The sequence below is a fragment of the Dreissena polymorpha genome, chromosome 9 (assembly GCF_020536995.1).
Source record: "Dreissena polymorpha isolate Duluth1 chromosome 9, UMN_Dpol_1.0, whole genome shotgun sequence".
NCBI classification, from domain to species: Eukaryota; Metazoa; Mollusca; class Bivalvia; order Myida; family Dreissenidae; genus Dreissena; species Dreissena polymorpha.
This window is the reverse complement of record NC_068363.1, coordinates 98890939-98910811: the sequence shown is the minus strand read 5'-3', so window position 1 is coordinate 98910811 and position 19873 is coordinate 98890939. Positions and strand designations below refer to the sequence as shown.

At 35.9% G+C, this 19873-nt stretch overlaps 1 protein-coding gene across 2 annotated transcripts in view; it reads left to right on the top strand.

Moving 5' to 3' along the window:
- Positions 1-16919, top strand: part of LOC127846355 (ATP-dependent DNA helicase Q4-like) — a 95703-nt gene extending 78784 nt beyond the window's left edge. The window contains exons 15-16 of one of the 2 annotated variants that reach the window (XM_052377538.1): positions 14717-15142; positions 16823-16919. In XM_052377538.1, coding sequence (XP_052233498.1) covers positions 14717-15142; positions 16823-16834 — 438 coding nt within the window. In that variant the 3' untranslated portion in view covers positions 16835-16919. The remainder of the gene's footprint in view (positions 1-14716; positions 15143-16822) is intronic. The other variant, XM_052377537.1, reaches the window with a different exon arrangement.
- Positions 16920-19873: the final 2954 nt, after the last annotated feature.

Here is a 19873-nt window from a genome sequence, read left to right as displayed (position 1 = left end):
TCTGGGTCACCAGGATAAAGCTTTGAAAGCCCTTGTTAACACTTTAGGGGCCTCAAGTTTGATGGAACTTGGTGAGAATTTTAATTTCGGTCGCCTTCTTATAAAACTGGGCTTAATGCGTGTGCGTTAAGTGTCATCCCAGATTAGCCTGTGCAGTCCGCACAGGCTAATCAGGGACGACACTTTCCGTCTAAATTGGATTTTTGCTAAGAAGAGACTTCATTTCAACGAAAAATGTCATAAAAGCGGAAAGTGTCGTCCCTGATTAGCCTGTGGGGACTGCACAGGCTTATCTGGGATGACACTTTACGCACATGCATTATGCCCAGTTTTCTCAGAACACGACTCATTTTGACAATGTTTAGGCCCTGAGTCAAATGGGCCAAAAAATAACTAATTAGGTAGAGCTGCTGACGATATTGGTACCTTGAACATGGTCTGCACTTCAAGGCAATCATGGCCTCCTTTTATTTGAAAATGAACTTTAGTTTTGAAATATATATTACGGATCATAAGCATTCTTGTAAAATATATTTATGAACTGTTGTTTTAAGTTTATAACATATGTTTTGCGTTTATTGATGTAATTAGAAGCAGATTTGTTCAGTATTTGAAGGATAAAACAGTGCAAAAAGTGCAAACCTTGTTCAATTATACTATTGCTACTTTCTGGCTAATTGCACCATTTACCTGGCACCTGAAATTGCAAACATTTGTTTCAACTTGAAATGTTTTATGTCTCCCTGATGTTAATATCATTTAGATCAGATTAATGAAAATTAAATGCTATGCGTGCTTCATACTTTCAAGTGTTTGCTCACAATAATAAATAGGTTTTAAAAAAAATCAGATCATATTTTTTATGTCTAAACTCAATTTACAGCCCCACAGATTGGGGCACATTAAGCAACGCACTTGTCTGTCAAATGGTTCAAATCATCAAAAGCATGTGGGTTTTTTTCTCCTCCTTATCTGCACAGTTGAATGACCTTTAATTTTTTTAATGATCATAAAGGAAGGAATTTTCGCTGTGAGGCGTTTTGGGAAAATTTTGTCTCTTTGTCTGTTTTTCATGCCTTGAAGCTTGTGCTTTGTCATTAACTGCTTTATTGATCTTGCTCAACATTTCACAGTTGAATGTCTTTAATACATAGATTACTGTTTTGAAATAAATTTCTGCCCCAACAATTTTTGGCAGATTTATTTCCCTTTGTCTACTTTTTCCTCCAGAATATATAGTCCCAAATTTAACCCATTTATGCCTAGTGGACTCTCCCGTCCTTCTAAATTTGATCAATTTATTTCCAAAATTAGGGATGTCTAGTATACTTTTTTCTATATTTAGAATATTTCTTACAGAAATTCCTTTAAGCAAACGACGCAGACCCAGATGAGATGCCACATCATGCGGCGTCTCATCTAGCTGGGTCTACGCTGTTTGCCAAGGCCTTTATTCTAGACACTATAGGCATAAATGAGATAAGATTTTTTGACTCCTCTAATTGGATGATTTTGCTCAAACTTTCATAGCTGAATGATTCCAGATAAAGGGAATTTAGGCTCAGACCGCAATTGGGTGAATTATGGCCCTTTGTCTTTTGTCCCCTGTATAATAAATAGTCTATTTTTCCGAATATGTTTTGGGTCATTAGTGTCTTTGACACAATTCTAGTTATACATGTTAATTTCTTTTAGATTTATTACATACGAAAAAATATTTCCCATTTATTGTTTGTGGTAAAATATTCATGGTCAGGAAAAAAGATGCATGATTAATTTGATAACCCACAGTGATTCAGATTGGTCCCACTTTCCTCTGGACAGTTGTCAAAAATGGTCATTTTTTCAGTACATTCATCCGAAATCATTAACATCTTTCACATAGTTTTCTTATCTTAAATTAATTGAAAAAAAAAGTAAAAACTAAATTCAACAAACAAATTCGTTGAATTGATATCCCCCGCTAAATAAATTTTGTTTATGGATGGGTGTAGAACTTAAAGAAAAGGTATATAATGCACAAAAGCAGTTCCACAATATGCTTCTGGACACAAAAGATTTCTGGACGGATGGACAACGCATAAACAATTTAATCCAGATAAAAGGACAGATGGAAAAGGCCAAAACAATATCCCCCTCCAGATAAAATTATGAGAGAAGGAAGGACAGACAAGACAGCGACTATATGCTCTCCCTTGTTGGAGCTCTAACCTGTAATTTCCAAGTACAAAGATGTATACATAATTCTGGAAAAAATGCTGGTCAGTTTAGGGGCTGAGCGTACAACCTTACATCAAGCATTTGTGTAACCTTGACCGTAGATGTGAATCGTACGACCTTACATGAAGTACAGTCAAACCTGAATTCAGCGGTCAGTCAAGGGAAATGACCAAAGTGACCGTTGTCCACAGGTGACCGTTGAATTCGGATCACAATTTTAAGATGGTTTGTCAGTTGGTAGTATTGCTACGTCGTTACCCCACCCAGTCGTTTGCATACGGTGTTAAACAAATGCTCATTGCCATTAACTAAGCATAATAACAGAATTTACGTACATTGAAAAATACAGAATAATATCTTATAGATTGATTTAATTTCATATTGTTATTAAAGTAAACCAATGACTTTATCAACGCTAGTATAATTGTTTACTCATGCATCTTGATCATTCAATAAATAAAACTTGTCACGCGCCGTTGACGTCACGTCCGTACAAGTCTAAAAAGCGGATTCGCATTCATAAATCGATAGTACGGTGATATTGTACCGTTCTAATAAGAGAAAGACGCAAAAAGTTTGTTAAAATTTATTCGTACGCAAACATCACACAAAAAGCATTTTAATTCAACAACCTCATACAAAAATACAACGCTTCAAACTCACATTTGCATTCGATTCATACTCGAGGTGTATAGTGTGGCGGTGTGGTCATTTATTACATTATCTTCCAAAAAATGCAATTAAAAAAAAAAAGTGTGGTTTTTTTTTTGGGGGGGGGGGATTCTTGGAGGGTATTTCAAAAATAAAATAATAAAAATAAATATTTGTGTTTTTTAACCAAGGTTAAAAAAAATAAAATTTCGGGGGGGGGGGGGGGTAATTGATTAGATGATCTTTAAAAAAAAAAAAAAATGGGGGTGGGGGGTGGTTTGGGTGGAGTCTATTGAGGTATGTCAGGTAAGAGTTGTTTTGTCAAAGTATCAATCAAATCTAATCATAAATAAAGAAGTTATGGCAATTTTAGCTAAATTTAATAATTTGACCTTGAGAGTCAAGGTCATTCAAAGGTCAAGATGAAATTCAAATTCATCAAATTCATCCCTCATGATAGCATGAAAGTATTTGAAGTTTGAAAGCAATAGCCTTGATACTTTAGAAATAAAGTGGATCTAAACACAAAATTTAACCATATATTTAAAGTTACTAGGTCAAAAAAGAGCCATAATTCGTAAAAATGACAACCAGAGTTATGCAACTTGTCCTATACTGTCCCCTTATGATAGTTTGCGAGTGTTCCAAGTATGAAAGCAATATCTATGATACATTTAGTTCTGGCTACCATAACTTTAAATTTCGCTTTTTATGATTTTTGACTGGCGTGACTTTATAGTTATGGACCAACCCCATTAGGAAAGTCAACCAGAAATTCCCGAAAAGTTGACAGTTAACAAAGACCAGTTCAAAACAGCTTTTAAATGTAGTTATTGGCCCAAATCAACCACTTGATAGGAAAGATTGACATTTTTCACATTTAATTAATATATTCTTTCACAAAATTCATCTTTAACATTTAAAATTTATCAATTCTGCTCTTAAATATCGAGAAAAACAGCGATGTGGCAGACTTTCTTGAAATGCGAATCTCCCAAGATTTCACGGTCATATGACGTTATTTCTTTTTTTAGTAACTTAGTGTTTTCAAATTTAGAATGACATTTCCCGGTATTTTAGATTATTCTGGCTGTTTTGTAAACAAATTGTAGTGTAAATACAAACTCGAAGTATATAATATTTAGAACTTCCTGATTCACACTGAAATCAGTCTTATAATCCACCAGACGTAAGTTGTTAATCACAAATAATAGATTTCAGAAAACGAAAGTAATGTTTACAATTTAAGCAAAAAATGTCACATGACAAAGTGACAATGGCGTCAAAATTGTGAATTTCAGACTGATGAGAGTTATTTTCATCAATTGTAAGATGCATTTGAAACATTTGAACCTTAAAAAATCCCAGATGCAGTAATTTATATTCATTCACCAATATATGTAGAAATGTATCCAAGAAAATGAGCTTTCGTTGATTTATAGCGTGACATAAATATGTTACGACTCTGGTTGACTTTCGATACGGGGTTGGCTTCAGCGTACAGGTATGTCAATACTATATAAACTGTACGCTGAAGTTTCTTTAGCTATGATAGTTTAGGGGTAAAGCGGACCAAAACACAAAACTTAACCAAATTTTCAATTTTCTAAGTATAAAGGGCCCATAATTCCATCAAAATGCCAGTCAGAGTTACATAACTTTGCCTGCACAGTCCCCTTACGATAGTTAAGTATGCAAGTATGAAAGCAATAGCTTTGATACTTTGGGAATAAAGTGGACCTAAAGACAAAACTGAACCAAATTTTTTATTTTCTAAGAATAAAAAGTCACATAATTCTGTCAAAATGCCAGTCTGAGTTACATAACTTTGCCTGCACAGTCCCTTTATGATACTTAACCGGACGCCGACGCAGACGCCAAGGTGATGACAATAGCTCATTTTTTTCCCCAAAAAAATAGATGAGCTAAAAATGGCTAAATAATAAATATTTCTACAAATGTGTGAAATAATAAATATTTCTACAAATGTGTGACCTTTAATGTGTGACCTTGACTTTGGTCAAAAACACATAGGTCTCGCACTGCCTGATAATTGAGAACAATTACATCGGGACATTTTTAGAAACCATTTTAGTATGGTAGAATCCTTACCAAATAAGGCATATATAATCAAAAAGTGTGATTTTGACCTTTGTGTGTGACTTTGACCATGACCCTAGCAACCTGGATCTTATATTTGACACTCAGCTAGATAATGGAGAACAATTGTGGACAGTTATAACAGAATCCCTTGATGCATAGTAAAGGAATGACTAAATAATGAATAATGCATCAAATTTGTGACTTTTGACCTCAATGTGTGACCTTGACCTTAGCCCCTTGGATTATGGTTGTTGAATGTGAAGCATCCCCAGATGATTGAGAACAACTATGGAAAGTTTCATGGATCTGGCTCATGGAGATAAAGCTCTATGCTTATATTAAAAAGAGTTTTTTCAAGATACAAAGGGCCATAACTTCCTTATTACCGTATTTCTTTGATTGTAAGACGGATTGACTATAAGAGAGACCCCAACTTTAGGTCTCAGATTGGCTGTATTTTGCGTGGCCTCGCTAATAAGACGGGGCAATTTTTTAGTACAAAAATTGGTAAAATTTAAATAGTCAAAATACCCATACTGGTTTACACAATGCGTGTTTTACGGCCCAACATGTCACTATCAATCGATAATTTCAGGGGTTTATTGCAGTTTATGGCTTTTTACCTACAACATTTATCGAACTGTACAGTGTACTTCACCGCGATAAAGTAATGGCAAGTTACGTAAGAGACTGATGATAGTCAGCGGGTGTTATCCTACTGGAAATTGTGCTTTTAATGCATAATATTATCAAAACATTTTTTTTGACACGTAAAGCTTTGTAGCAAATTAATATATAATTCATAACAAATATACCACAACAAAAATGTTCCGTTAAATTCCCATATGAGAATAATAATTTGTAATCCGAAACACACTTCCGATTGTTTAATGTTAACACGACGTTTAAAAATGCTTGTAATAAAGTCATCATGTATATTTCCTGACAAAAGCGCGCGAAAATTATGCAGCAATGTACAAGGTCAAGGTATATATACGTATGTAAAGCGTGCGTGTATTGATTTATTATACACACTGTGTAGCGCAGAGAACATTGAATTCTGATGATTTCAGTTAAACGTTTCTTTGGTATTTTTAACACAATTGTATTGCGAACAATTTGAATAAATTTCAAATCAAACACGCTGTATCTTTATCGTTACGGTCTTTTATTAATTATTGAAACAGTAATTGTACTGTTAATTGTGGGACAGTTGTGATTAAGTAGACGAAACCACACCTTTATCCAATCAAAAAATATACCTTGTGAAGTTGAACAATAATGATTGGTTAAGGGCGTATTAAGCAATCGAGTAATTATTTTTTATTGGTCAGAAGTAGTTTGCAGCAGAACCGTTGTGCATATCATTATAAAATCGGATAACTGTATCCTTATCGTTAGAGTCTATTTGTTGAGTAATTATTGACACAGTAATTGTACTGCATACTGATTCAAGAGAACATCTGGACAGAACTGGAAGTAAGTGTTGGGCGTTATGAAAACACGCATAGCTCGTCTACTGACCTGTTGTGTAGACTGCTGTCTGCGCTGTTTAGAGAAAAGGGATTAACATGTGTGATTGCAACTCTGCCGATTTGGTCCATAATTACCGGTAATACACTGTTTTGAATGTCATTACTTTAATCAATGTATTCTTATTAATATAATGGAAAAATAATATACCAACTTTTAATTTTCATTCGATAATAAAATCGCGAGTTTTCCAAACAGACATTTATATCATTATATAACTTATAATATATAATAACATAAGGATATAAGTGGCAAATCATGTATCTAAACGAAAGCAGTTTCTTTTCCTCAACAGAAATACGGTTATCACTTCACAAATATTAGTAAAAAAAATAAGTTTTTTCTTAGGATGCTCTTATAAGACGACACCCCAACTTTATGCCTTAAAAAATCGGAAAAAAAATCCGTCTTACAATCGAAGAAATACGGTAACAGATGGTGTACAATGCCACATGGCTTGCATCATCCTCTTATCCATATAAATACTCATACCAAGTTTCAATGAAATCCGCCAAAGCACTTCCAAGATATGGCTTTGGACACAAAAGTGCCGGATGGACGGAAGGACGGATGGAAAGACGGACAGACAAACAATGCCAAAACAATATCCCTCCGCCTATGGTGGAGGATAATAACATTTTACTTCAAATAACTTAAAGTGTAGACTGGGGTATGTTCAATATACAATTCAAGACAATTTCCTAGGAAGAGTTCTTTTCCTTGCCCTTAAGGCCTCTTCAAAGGTGAAGTCCTTTGGAGGTTTGCCATTAATCCTGATCCTCATCATAATGTCCAGAGTGTCTGGGTTAAGCATGTCCAGAGTGTCTGGGTTAAGCATGTCAAGAGTGTCTGGGTTAAGCATGCCCAGAGTGTCTGGGTTAAGCATGTCCAGAGTGTCTGGGTTAAGCATGTCCAGAGTGTCTGGGTTAAGCATGTCCAGAGTGTCTGGGTTAAGCATGTCCAGAGTGTCTGGGTTAAGCATGTTTTTCAAGGCATTCAAGAGTTTGATGTTGAGCTGCACTCTGTGTAAAGGGAGTTTAATGCATGTGCTATAGTGTCGTCCCAGATTAGCCCGTGAAGTCTGCACATCAAGCACTGTTCATATTTAGTAAAAAAAAGACTTACTAGTGAATTTAAATGTAGATTGAATGTTAGATGTACTTGTAAAAAGATGGCTTCCTTAATCAGTTTCCAGAATTTATTTAACCGATATTGAAATGCTACACTTTGTTGTAGTTCCCTAAATGTAAAGAATTCAACTTTTGCTAGAAAGTTTTAACTTTGAAAAGATGAATCCCATGTAAATCCCTGAACAACTTCACTTTCAGAAGCCAAATGAATGAAAACTACATGTGTATTCATAAGTGAGTGACCACGTGATTAAAGGCAAATTATTCCGAATATTAAATCCCAATTGTCTGTATGATTCAGAAGCATGTCTATGTTCCCTATGCTTCTGTATGTATGATTGGGACCCTCAGCAGTGTAGACAAAATTAAAATATTCGGAGGTTTGATGGTCCAAAAGACAAGACTTCTTGCTACAGAAATCTGCTACTCACATTGCTTGACGAATGGTATATTTGTCAGCTCATTATGCGCACTGAATTTAATTTCTTCAGTCATTTGCAAACTTAATCGGCCCTAGGCGAAGGGAAATGCCAATCTGAATCACTGGACACATATCTCTATACTTTAGACAATTGGTTATTCAACAACAACTATGATAGAAGATTATTTTGATTCCAAAGTCAATACATGACAACTATAAAATACTTTACCCTTGTTTGTCAACCATTCATTCATCCCATTGTTTCAATATCTTCATCAAGCCTTAACAAAACAATACATTATGGCATCTGTTTCATGTAAAAAATTGAGTGATGACGTCAGATTCATTGATAAAAAGCAAAGATTTAATAATATAACATTTGCGATTGAAAACACAGTCTTTATTGTTGCCAATTTAGAAGCCTTAATTATGACCCCATAAAATTATGGATACAACATGTGGAAACATTAAGCTTTTCCAATAATTATTGCAGAATAACCTATACTTGATTTACGTCTTTGTTGATAGAAAACAATCTGTAATGTGAATATTAAATATGGAAATCTGTTTCTTTATGCCCTCTGTAGGGTGTCATTATTTACAGGTTTTTTATGCAACGGTTTCATATATTGAGCTGATTTTTTGTATGTAAGTCTACCTACATGACATACAGATGAAGTGTGGGTTTTATTTTGGTCCATTACAGGGGTTTTCAGCCTTATATAACAGGGGCCTATTAAAGGCCCCTTCCCAACTGAAAATTTCTTTAAATCAATTAATTTCCCAAAGCAGTAATTTTAGTGAGAATTCTTCCCAAAATGAGTAATTTCTTCCCAAAATCCATAGGCTAGGGCATCGTCCCAATGAAGCAAAGAAAACCACTGCATTGATTTTTGGCCAAGTTACTGACCTTGGACTTAACAATTTTCGCTAAAATAGCTGCTGTGTTTCTTTAAAGCACAATTAGGTGGCTTTTTGTTTCACAAACACAGGTCTTGTTTATTTACAAACTGTATTGTTTATAACAGTGTATCATATTAATAGCATAAGCTTTCTATTGAATTGTTTACTTTCCATTGAATTGATTAAGACATTTACAAGTTATAAATACTACACATAAAATATACATGATATTAAGTTTTACAATAACATTGTTAGTTAAATCAAGCATGAAATAACAACAACTGGATTAAGTCTGGCAAATGAAGGCACAATTGTATGGCTCCCAGTAGTTGTTAACTGTAATTGTTATTATAACCCTTCAGAATGATGAGTTTGTAGTCCCTTATAAAGTTATATGTTATGAAAGACCTTTTCGTACTATATTGAAGTTGAAAAGGCTTCATTTCCAACCCTTACATTCGCAGGCTGTTCTGGTTTTATGCTGTTTGCACATAGCCATTCTCACTTTGCTTCTGAGTGGGAAAGGGTTAATGAATATTATAAGTCCCCTACGGGTTTCACCGGAGGGGACTTATGGTTTGCGGTCTGTGTGTCCGTAAGTCCGTCAGTCTGTGAGTCTGTCACACTTTCCTGGATCCTGCGATAACTTTTAAAGGTCGTAATATTTTTTCATGAAACTTAAAACATGGATAGATGGCAATATGGACATAATGCACATCATTTCATTTTGTTCCTACGTCAAAAATTCTGGTTGCTATGGCAACAAATAGGCTAGTAATACTGCTGAAAATGGTGGTTTTCTGGATCCTGCGATGACTTTTAAAGTTCTTCATATTTTTTAGCTCACCATATTGCTCAGGTGAGCTTTTGTGACCGGTCTTTGTCCGTCGTCCGTCCGTCCGTCTGTCCGTTAACATTTGTTTGTAAAAACTCTAAAGGCCACATTTATTGAAACTTGGTCAGAAGCTTCGTCCCAATAAAATCTCGGTCGGGTTCAAAACTGGGTCATGCTGGGTCAAAAACTAGGTCACCAGGTCAAAAAAAAGAAAAAACCTGTAAACACTCTAGAAGTCATATTTCATGCCCAATCTTTATGTAACTTTGTCAAAATGTTTGTCTTAATGATATATTGGTTGAATTAAAAGTGGTTCTGGTCTGTTGAAAAACATGGCTGCCAGGGGGCGCGGCAGTTTTCCTTATTTGGCTATAGAGAAACCTTGTAAACACTCTAGAAGTCACAATTTTTGCCCAATCATGAAAGTCGGTCAAAACATTGGTTTTATTGATATGTCGGACGAGTTCAAAAATGCTCCAGATCGGTGAAAATACATGGCTGCCAGTGGGCGGGGCATTTTTCTCTATATGGATATAGTATAAACATGTCAACACTCTAGAAGTCACATTTTTGGCCCAATTTTCATGAAATTTTGTCAGAACTTTTGTTTCCTAGGTACGTGAGTTAAGTTTGAAAATGGTTCCGATCTGTTGAAAAACATAGTTGCCAGGGGGACGTGGCAGTTTTCCTAATGTTTATATAGTAAAAAGGCTTGCAAACAATAATGAATTAAGGTCATGTAACATGTGAGACAGCTCTTCTAAATATTGCATTTAAGAATACAGTAGTTACTCCCCTTTGATTATTAATGTTTTCATAATAATGCAGTGTAGTTGTGTTTCATTTATGTGTTAATTGTTATTCAAGGTTGGATGTTTTTATGCCCCCTTTCGAAGAAAAGGGGGCATATAATGATCGGACTGTCCGTCCGTCCCTCTGTCCTTCCGTCCGTCTCTCTGTCACACTTTGCATTTAGGTTTCCAAAAATGCTCATAACTTCTATGTCCCTTGAGGTATAACCTTCATATTTGGTATGCATGTGAATATGGACACGGCCTTTCCTTATGCACACATAGTAGTGGGGGACATATTGTTTTTGCCCTGTCTGTCTGTTGGTCTGTTGGTCTGTCTGTCTGTTTGCGCCAACTTTAACATTTTGCAATAACTTTTGCTATTTTGAAGATAGCAACTTCATATTTGGCATGCATGTGTATCTCATGGAGCTGCACATTTTGAGTGGTGAAAGGTAAAGGTCAAGGTCATCTTTCAAGGTCAGAGGTCAAATATATGTGGCCCAAATCGCTTATTTTATAAATACTTTTGCAATATTGAAGATAGCAACTTGATATTTGGCATGCATGTGCATCTCATGGAGCTGCACAATTTGAGTGGTGAAAGGTCAAGGTCATCCTTCAAGGTCAGAGGTCATATATATGTGGCCCAAATCGCTTATTTTATGAATACTTTTGCAATATTGAAGATAGCAACTTGATATTTGGCATGCACATTTTGAGTGGTGAAAGGTCAAGGTCATCCTTCACAAGGTCAAGGTCATCCTACAAGGTCATACATCATATAGGGGGACATTGTGTTTCACAAACACATCTTGTTTTAGCCCTATGACCTTGACCTTGAACTTAGGGTCCGCGTTTAGGTTTCAAAATTTGCGTTTAGGTTTTGAAAAATGCTAATAACTTCTATGTCCCTTGAGATATAACCTTCATATTTGGTATGCATGTGTAAATGGACAAGGTCTTTGCATATGCACAACATTTTTTACCCCTGTGACCTTGACCTTGAACTTGGGTCCGCGTTAAGGTTTCGAAATCTGCGTTTAGGTTTTGAAAAATGCTCATTACTTCTATGTCCCTTGAGATATAACCTTCATATTTGGTATGCATGTGTATATGGACAAGGCTTTTCCATACGCACACAATTTTTAACCCCTGTGACCTTGACCTTGAACTTAGAGTCCGCGTTAAGGTTTCGAAATCTGCGTTTAGGTTTCAAAAAATGCTCATAACTTCTATGTCCCTTGAGATATAACCTTCATATTTGGTATGCGTGTGTATAATTATGGACAAGGCCTTTCCATCTAAATCTGCGTTTAGGTTTCAATAAATGCTCATAACTTCTATGTCCCTTGAGATATAACCTTCATATTTGGTATGCATGTCTATATGGACAAGGCCTTTCCATATTCACAAACATTTTACCCCTGTGACCTTGACCTTGAAATAGGGTCCGCGTTAAGGTTTCAAAATCTGCGTTTATGTTTGGAAAAATGCTCATAACTTCTATGTCCCTTGAGATATAACCTTCATATTTGGTATGCATATGTATATGGACAAGGCCTTTCCATACGCACAATTTTTTTTCCCCCTGTGACCTTGACCTTGAACTTAGGGCCCGCATTTAAATTTCAAAATCTGCGTTTAGGTTTTGAAAAATGCTCATAACCTCTATGTCCCTTGCGATATAACCTTCATATTTGGTATGCATGTGTTTATGGATAAGGCCTTTCCATACACACACAAAATTTTACTCCTGTGACCTTGACGTTGAACTTAGAGTTGGTGTTTAGGTTTCGAAATCTGTGTTTAGGTTTCTAAAAATGCTCATAACTTCTATGTCCCTTGAGATATAACCTTCATATTTGGTATGCATGTGTATATGGACAAGTCCTTCCTATATGCACACATTTTTTCCCCCTTTACCTTTACCATGAAGTTAGGGTCCATGTTTAGGTTTCGAAAATTTTGTTTAGGTTTCTAAAAATGCTCATAACTTCTATGTCCCTTGAGATATAACCTTCATATTTGGTATGCATGTTTATATGGACAAGGCCTTTCCATACGCACACAAATTTTGACCCCTGTGACCTTGACCTTGAACTAAGGGTCCGCGTTTAGGTTTTGAAAAATGCTATAACTTCTATCAAAGCGTTTATAGGGGGCATATGTCATCCTATGGTGACAGCTCTTGTTTTTACCTCACCTGATTGCTCAGGTGAGCTTTTGTGACTGGTCTTTGTTCGTCGTCCGTCCGTCCACATTTGTTCGTAAACACTCTAGAGGCCACATATATTGTCCGATCTTCATGAAACTTGGTCAGAAGATTTGTCCCAATGAAATCTTGATCGAAATTGAAACTGGGTCATGTTGGGTCAAAAACTAGGTCACTAGGTCAAAAAAAGGGAAAAAGATTGTAAACACTGTAGAAGTCACATTTAATGCCCAATCTTCATGTAACTGTGTCTATTTGTCTGTGTTAATGATATGTTTGTTGAGTTTGAAAGTGGTTCCGGTCCATTGAAAAACATGGCAGCCAGTGGGCGGGGCATTTTTCCTTATATGGCTATAGAGAAACCTTGTAAACACTCTAGAAGTCACAATTTTTGCCCAATCATCATGAAAGTTAATCAAAACATTGGTTTTATTGATATGTCAGAGGAGTTCGAAAATGGTCCAGATCGGTTAAAAAACATGGCCGCCAGTGGGCGGGGCATTTTCCTCTATATGGATATAGTGAAAACATGTTAACACTCTAGAAGTCACTTTTTTTGCCCAATTGTCATGAAATTTAGTCAGAACATTTGTGTCCTTGATACGAGAGTTGAGTTGGAAAATGGTTATGGTCAGTTGAATAACATGGCTGTAGGGGGGGGGGGGGGGGGGGGGGCAGTTTTCTTATATTTATATAGTTAAAAAAAAGCTTTTGAACACTCTAGAAGTCACATTTTTTGCCCAATCATCATGAAACTTGGTGAATAGATTTGTTTTATGTACATCTCAGATGAGTTTGCAAATGATCCCGATGGGCAATAAACATTGCTGCAAGGGGGGGTGGGGCAGTTTTCCTTATGCGACTATATAGAGAGAAACCTTGTGATCGAACACTTTAGAAGTCACTTTTTTTGCCTAATCATCGTGAGACTTAGTCAATACATTGGTTTTATTTATTTCTTGGACAAGTTGGAAAATGGCTCAGATCGGTGAAACACACTTTGTAGCTCACCTGATTGCTCAGGTGAGGTTTTAGGATTGGTCTTTGTCCGCTGTCCATCCGTCCACATTTGGTTTGTAAACACTCTAGCATTCACATTTTTCAAGCATTCTTTATCAAAGTTGCTGAATGATCTCAGTCAAGTTTGATGATGAGCAAAATCACATAATTAATGCCATAATTATTGCCCTTTGATTGTCCAAATTTTCATTATATTATACAAAATCCTTGTAAGCAAAGTTTGATGTTTGGGGGGTCAACTCAAAATATAGGTCACCATTTCAAATCTTACAAAAACAAGAACACTCCCTACGCCAGAGTTTTGGTTCAATAATGATGAAACTTGACCAGGATGTTTGTCAGGTCAATATCTAGGTCATGTTTGACATTAGGTAAAGATTGAATAAACCGACCCCTCTCAGGTAAGCGAACTAGGGCCATCTTGTCCCTCTTGTTTAATGAAACTTCCAACATGGATAGATGGCAATTTGGACATAATGCACATCATTTCATTTTGTTCCTACGTCAAAATTTCTGGTTGCTATGGCAACAACATAAATATATTCTGACAATGGTGGAATTTCTGACAATGGTGGAGCTGGTAGGGGACTTTTATTCCTTGGCAATAGTCTTGTTAAAAAATAATTTACTGACATTAATGTATTTGTTTACACAAAGACTGAGATTATTAAAGCACAATGTAGTATGATTTCTCCTCCTTTATGCTGATCTCCTTTTCAATACCAAGATATATTTGCATATTGTTCAAAACTGTGTTGGATCTTGTTGAACATTGAGAATTTTGTGTTCAGCCATGCGTGTTCAGCCATGCAATTGGGGAATGATATTATATACAAATGATGTGTTTCCAGAACCACACCCTGGTCGGTAACCTTTCATTTTCTTCACTTTCAGGCCTTGATTGGTTTGCTTAAAGGAGAACGATTCAGCTCGCTTAACTCCATCATCATCTACTGCACGAGGCGGGACCATACTGACAAGGTGGCCACAATTATCCGCACCTGCATGAACACCGGAGCACCTGCGGAGAAACTCACTGACAACGGCAGACGACAAAAACCAAAACTCGAGTGGGGTGCGGAAAGTTACCATGCAGGTCTGAGCGCCGCTCAGCGAAAGAGGGTCCAGAACGCTTTTATGGGAGGGAAACTGAGAGTTGTGGTGGCAACGGTGGCATTTGGAATGGGGCTGGACAAGTCTGACGTGCGCGGTGTGATCCATTATAACATGCCAAAGAGCTTCGAGAGTTATGTGCAGGAGATTGGGCGGGCAGGGAGAGACGGTGAACGGGCAGACTGCCATGTATTTCTAGACCCCGAGGTAAGATGGTGGAGGGAAACTATATATCTAGTTCCTTTTGTGTCTGGTCTTTTTTCTTCTTTTTTTTTTATATAGATTTCTTTATCTAGATTGTAACCTTGTTCTATTCACAAATAATCTTGAAAGAACAATAAAAACAGTCATGTGCATTAAATATTAAATGTTGCTTTCAATAGTTATATTTTCTTTGTCCTAGCATTTATAATATCAAAATCATGATATCAAAGGAAGCTGTTCCTGTGTTTCATGGTAGAATAATGTAATTTCTAATTGGTCTACACAGCTTGCACTGGAACAAAATATTGTTGAGCCAACTACTTTTTTTACGGCACATGAAACTGATAATTAAATAATGATATTGAGTTTATTGATTTTTTTTTATGTCCCCCACTACTATTTTTGCCCTGTTTGTTGGTCTGTTGGTTGGTCTGTTGGTTTGCGCCAACTTTAACATTTGCAATAACTTTTGCAATATTGAAGATAGCAACTTGATATTTGGCATGCATATGTATCTCATGGAGCTGCACATTTTGAGTGGTGAAAGGTCAAGGTCATCCGTCAAGGTCAAAGGTCAAATATATGGGTCAAAATTGCTCATTTAATGTACACTTTTGCAATATTTCAATATTCAAGATAGCAACTTGATATTTGGCATGCATGTGTATCTCATGGAGCTGCACATTTTGAGTGGTGATAGGTCAAGGTCAAGGTCATCCTTCAAGGTCAGAAGTCACATATATGTGGCCGAAATCACTCATTTTATGAGTACTTTTGCAATATTGAAGATAGCAACTTGATATTTGGTATGCATGTGTATCACATGGAGCTGCACATTTTGAGTGGTGAAAGGTCAAGGTCATCCTTCAAGGTCAAATATATGGGTCAAAATTGCTCATGTAATGTCACTTCTGCAATATTGAAGCTAGCAATTTTATATTTGACATGCATGTGTATCTCATGGAGCTGCACATTTTGAGTGGTGAAGGGTCAAGGTCATCCTTCAAGGTCAAACGTCATATACGGGTACATAGTGTTTCACAAACACATCTTGTTTATTTCATTGTATTACCACAAGCACATATCACATATTATAATTAAACATACAGTTTTGAATATAGTAAATCATGACAATCATACAAAGTACAAAACATAATAGATTTTATCATCATCGCAAATCAGAATTTTGTTTAGCAAAATTTTCAATATTTTTCGCAAATGGCAAATGACAGCTTGATTGCTGAGGTAAAGTATATATTCTTTATTACCTTTATGTTTGCTTCATGACACTTTATGGTCTGAAATAACAATAATTAGTATTTAACACAGAAAAGCAGGTGAATCAATAGATCCTTTTAATACATGAATATTTCATATTTATTCATGATTAATAGCCTGTTACAGACTTGATTGATATAAATTATCATGTACAATGCAACTCCGTTAAATCTTGGTTTGCGGGATCCACAGATCATGATCAAGATAAATAAGTTTCGCTATACATCTTGTCGGGTCATTCATGCATGTATATGTATGGATTAGCATATTTTGGCTATTTTAAAACATGCTATTTACCTACTCTATTGCTTCATGTGTTATATCTGTATGGTATTAATTGGTATAACATAAAGCATAACTCCGTGTAAGTATTTTCAAATGTGGGGGACTGTGTATATTTGACAGCCTGAGCGCTGATTGGCTGATACACTTACAAGGAAGGAAGTGGTTGAGATCTGGCATCATGTCTGTTCAAAGCAAATTCAATGGAGAAAGTTGTCAGCTGACACACAAAATGACCTTTGATGTTGGGCAATAGGGGTTATTGTTTGTCGCAGTACACAAGCATGAATGTGATGCACAATGAAAGCAAACAATCTGGACCAAACTGGATTCATGAATTTTGAATTACACAGAAAATTAAAAAGTGCCAAAAAAAGTGATCCACCATAAATCCCCATATATTGGATGTCGTAATATAACGGACTGAAGTTGCAGTGTATACCACTTATTTACAGTATCTTGACAAAACGCCTTGATATTCACCAAGATCTTGATTTTAAAAATGTTTGGAATGAGTGAGCATTTGTCTGAAATGGTTGAATTGTACCAGCATTTTACAACCTCAGATCTGATAGTTCCTAACAGAAAATTAAATCAGATCTGGGTCAGATTTATTGGTCAAAGATATGTCTTCAAATCATATCATCAGACATGTATTCTTTACGTAGAAATTGACGAACTTGCAGCTGAAAAATTAATAGTGTTTCGGACCTTGTCAAGTAATTATAGTTCTAATCTTCATTGCGCATATATGTTTTTGATTGGCAATATTTGCTTGATTTTTTTTGTAGAAGACTAAATTTCTATCTGGTTGGTTGTACCAGTAAGTGCTGTTTAATGTATGGGTTTATTTAGTTTATTTTATGGACACTAGTGACCTTGTAGAAGTAAAACATGGGTAAATATTGTGTTTCAATTATTATGTTTTGAGATGTGTGTCACAAAAGAGGAATGCATAACTTCAGGAAATGTTAACGTGAACAAATTGAAAACCATCATTATTTATAATAAGTTATGACCATGCTTTTAAATTTAGTAAATAAAATGTACTTGTTCCAATGCCACCCACTGAATGAAATAAATTAACAGCTGGTATTTTGATTGCAATTCTCCACATTCCTGAAATTTGTGAAATGCATGACACGTTAATGTTGTTGTATTCATTGGAATGCCAAATTGTTATCAAGCACCAGGCGTGTGCATGTTTGTTTGAGCATTATAAGATCATTATTGGCTAATTACCTGCCTGCAGATTATGTGCTGCTATTTTTGTAAACCTGTGAGAGATAATCCTGCAAGTGGATGCAGATTATCATTATATCTTCACAACTGGTAATCAGGTTTTCTAAAATAAATCAAAGAATATAGGCCATACATGATATTTTAATATTGTTCTCATTAAGATACCTTTAACCCATGGAGTTGAATTAATACCCTACTTATTGTAGGGTTATAAAGTTGGAACATTTTGCCAGTTTTATTTTCTGAGTGTCAAGAATCTTTTTAGCTCACCTGTCACAAAGTGACATGGTGAGTCTATGTGACCGTGTGATGTCCGGCGTCCGTATGTGCGTGCGTGTGTTTGTCCGTCATCAATAAGCTTGTGTAGACAGTAGAGGTCACAGTTTTCATCCAATCTTTATGAAATTTAATCAGAATGTTTATCTTGATGAAATCTGGGTTGGGATTGTATTTGGGTCATCTGGGGTTAAAAACTAGGTAACAAGGTCAAAAACTAGGTCAAATAATAGAAAAACCTTGTGTAGGCAATAGAGGTCGCAGTTTTCATCCAATCTTTTTGAAATTTGGTCAGATTGTTTATCTTGATAAAATCTGGATTGGGATTGTATTCGGGTCATCTGAGTTCAAAAACTAGGTCACTAGGTCAAAAACAAGGTCACAAAAACCGTCAACAATTTGTTTGTGTAGACAGTAGAGGTCACAGTTTTCATCCAATCTTCATGAAATTTGGTCAGAATGTTTATCTTGATAAAAACTGGGTTGGGATTGTATTTGGGTCATCTGGGGTCAAAAACTAGGTCACCAGGTCAAAAACTAGGTCACTAGGTCAAATAATAGAAAAACCTTGTATAGACAATAGAGGTCGCAGTTTTCATCCAATCTTTATGAAATTTGGTCAGAATGTTTATCTGAATGGAATCTGGGTTTGGATTGTATTTGGTTAGTCAGGTGAGCGATTCAGGGACATCATGGCCCTCTTGTTTTAAATGCCGTTGAGCCTAGGTTTTTGGTAGAAGCAGTACTGAGCATGTGTTTTTGAGATCAAGTCATCGTTAAAGTCAGATGGATTCAGTTTAGACCTTATTTGTTGATGCCCATTTTGCAGGCTGGTCTGGAGCTACCCTGGTGGCCTATTGCAGAAGGCCAAATATCTCATGTTGAGACTCTTATGTAAGTTTTGAGTTGCAGGTTGATTTGAGATGAACGATTTTTAGTCTCTCAGAAACATCAGTTTGACAACAAAAGTTAAGCGTGTCCAATATAGCTATAATATTCACTCTGTCTGTTGGTTAAGTCTGGCTGCACACTATTTTTTAACTATCAAGCTGTTTGTCAATGACATACTTACTGCATAATCTATGGACTTGTTCCCCTTTGTCAATTTCTTCCTAAGTTTAGCTTGTATATTCTAATACCTCATATTACTTGTTGGTTGTCTGATGATATAATTATTCAACAAAGTTTCACGTGAAACAAGTCGTATAATTTCAGCAGCATTTTTAGCTTTGTGTATTATTGAACTAAAAGGAAGCACTGAAATTTAAGACAGTTTAGAAACCATCCTTGATATTGAAAGCCATAATTTAGGCGTTAAACAAAACGATTATTTTTTCTTGATAAATGTTGCACAATCACCTACTAACCTTCGTTTTCTGTCTTGTTCATAATTATTTCCTCCTGACATATAATCATTTCTAGTTTTGTCTTGTGATGCAGTTGATAAAAATAGACCGGTTCGGGCCAAGAGAATGATTTACAATCTGAAGTACTCTCAGCATCACTTGACTTTTGAAGGCGTAAATTGCTTGAGCAGGATTAACAGAAAAGGAGCAAGATAAATAGAAAAGGAATTTATTTTGTTTGAGATTTGTTTAAGAAGATGGCCTTGCCACTTTACAGTTTTACTGCTTGCTGTAAACTTCTTTCATAGCT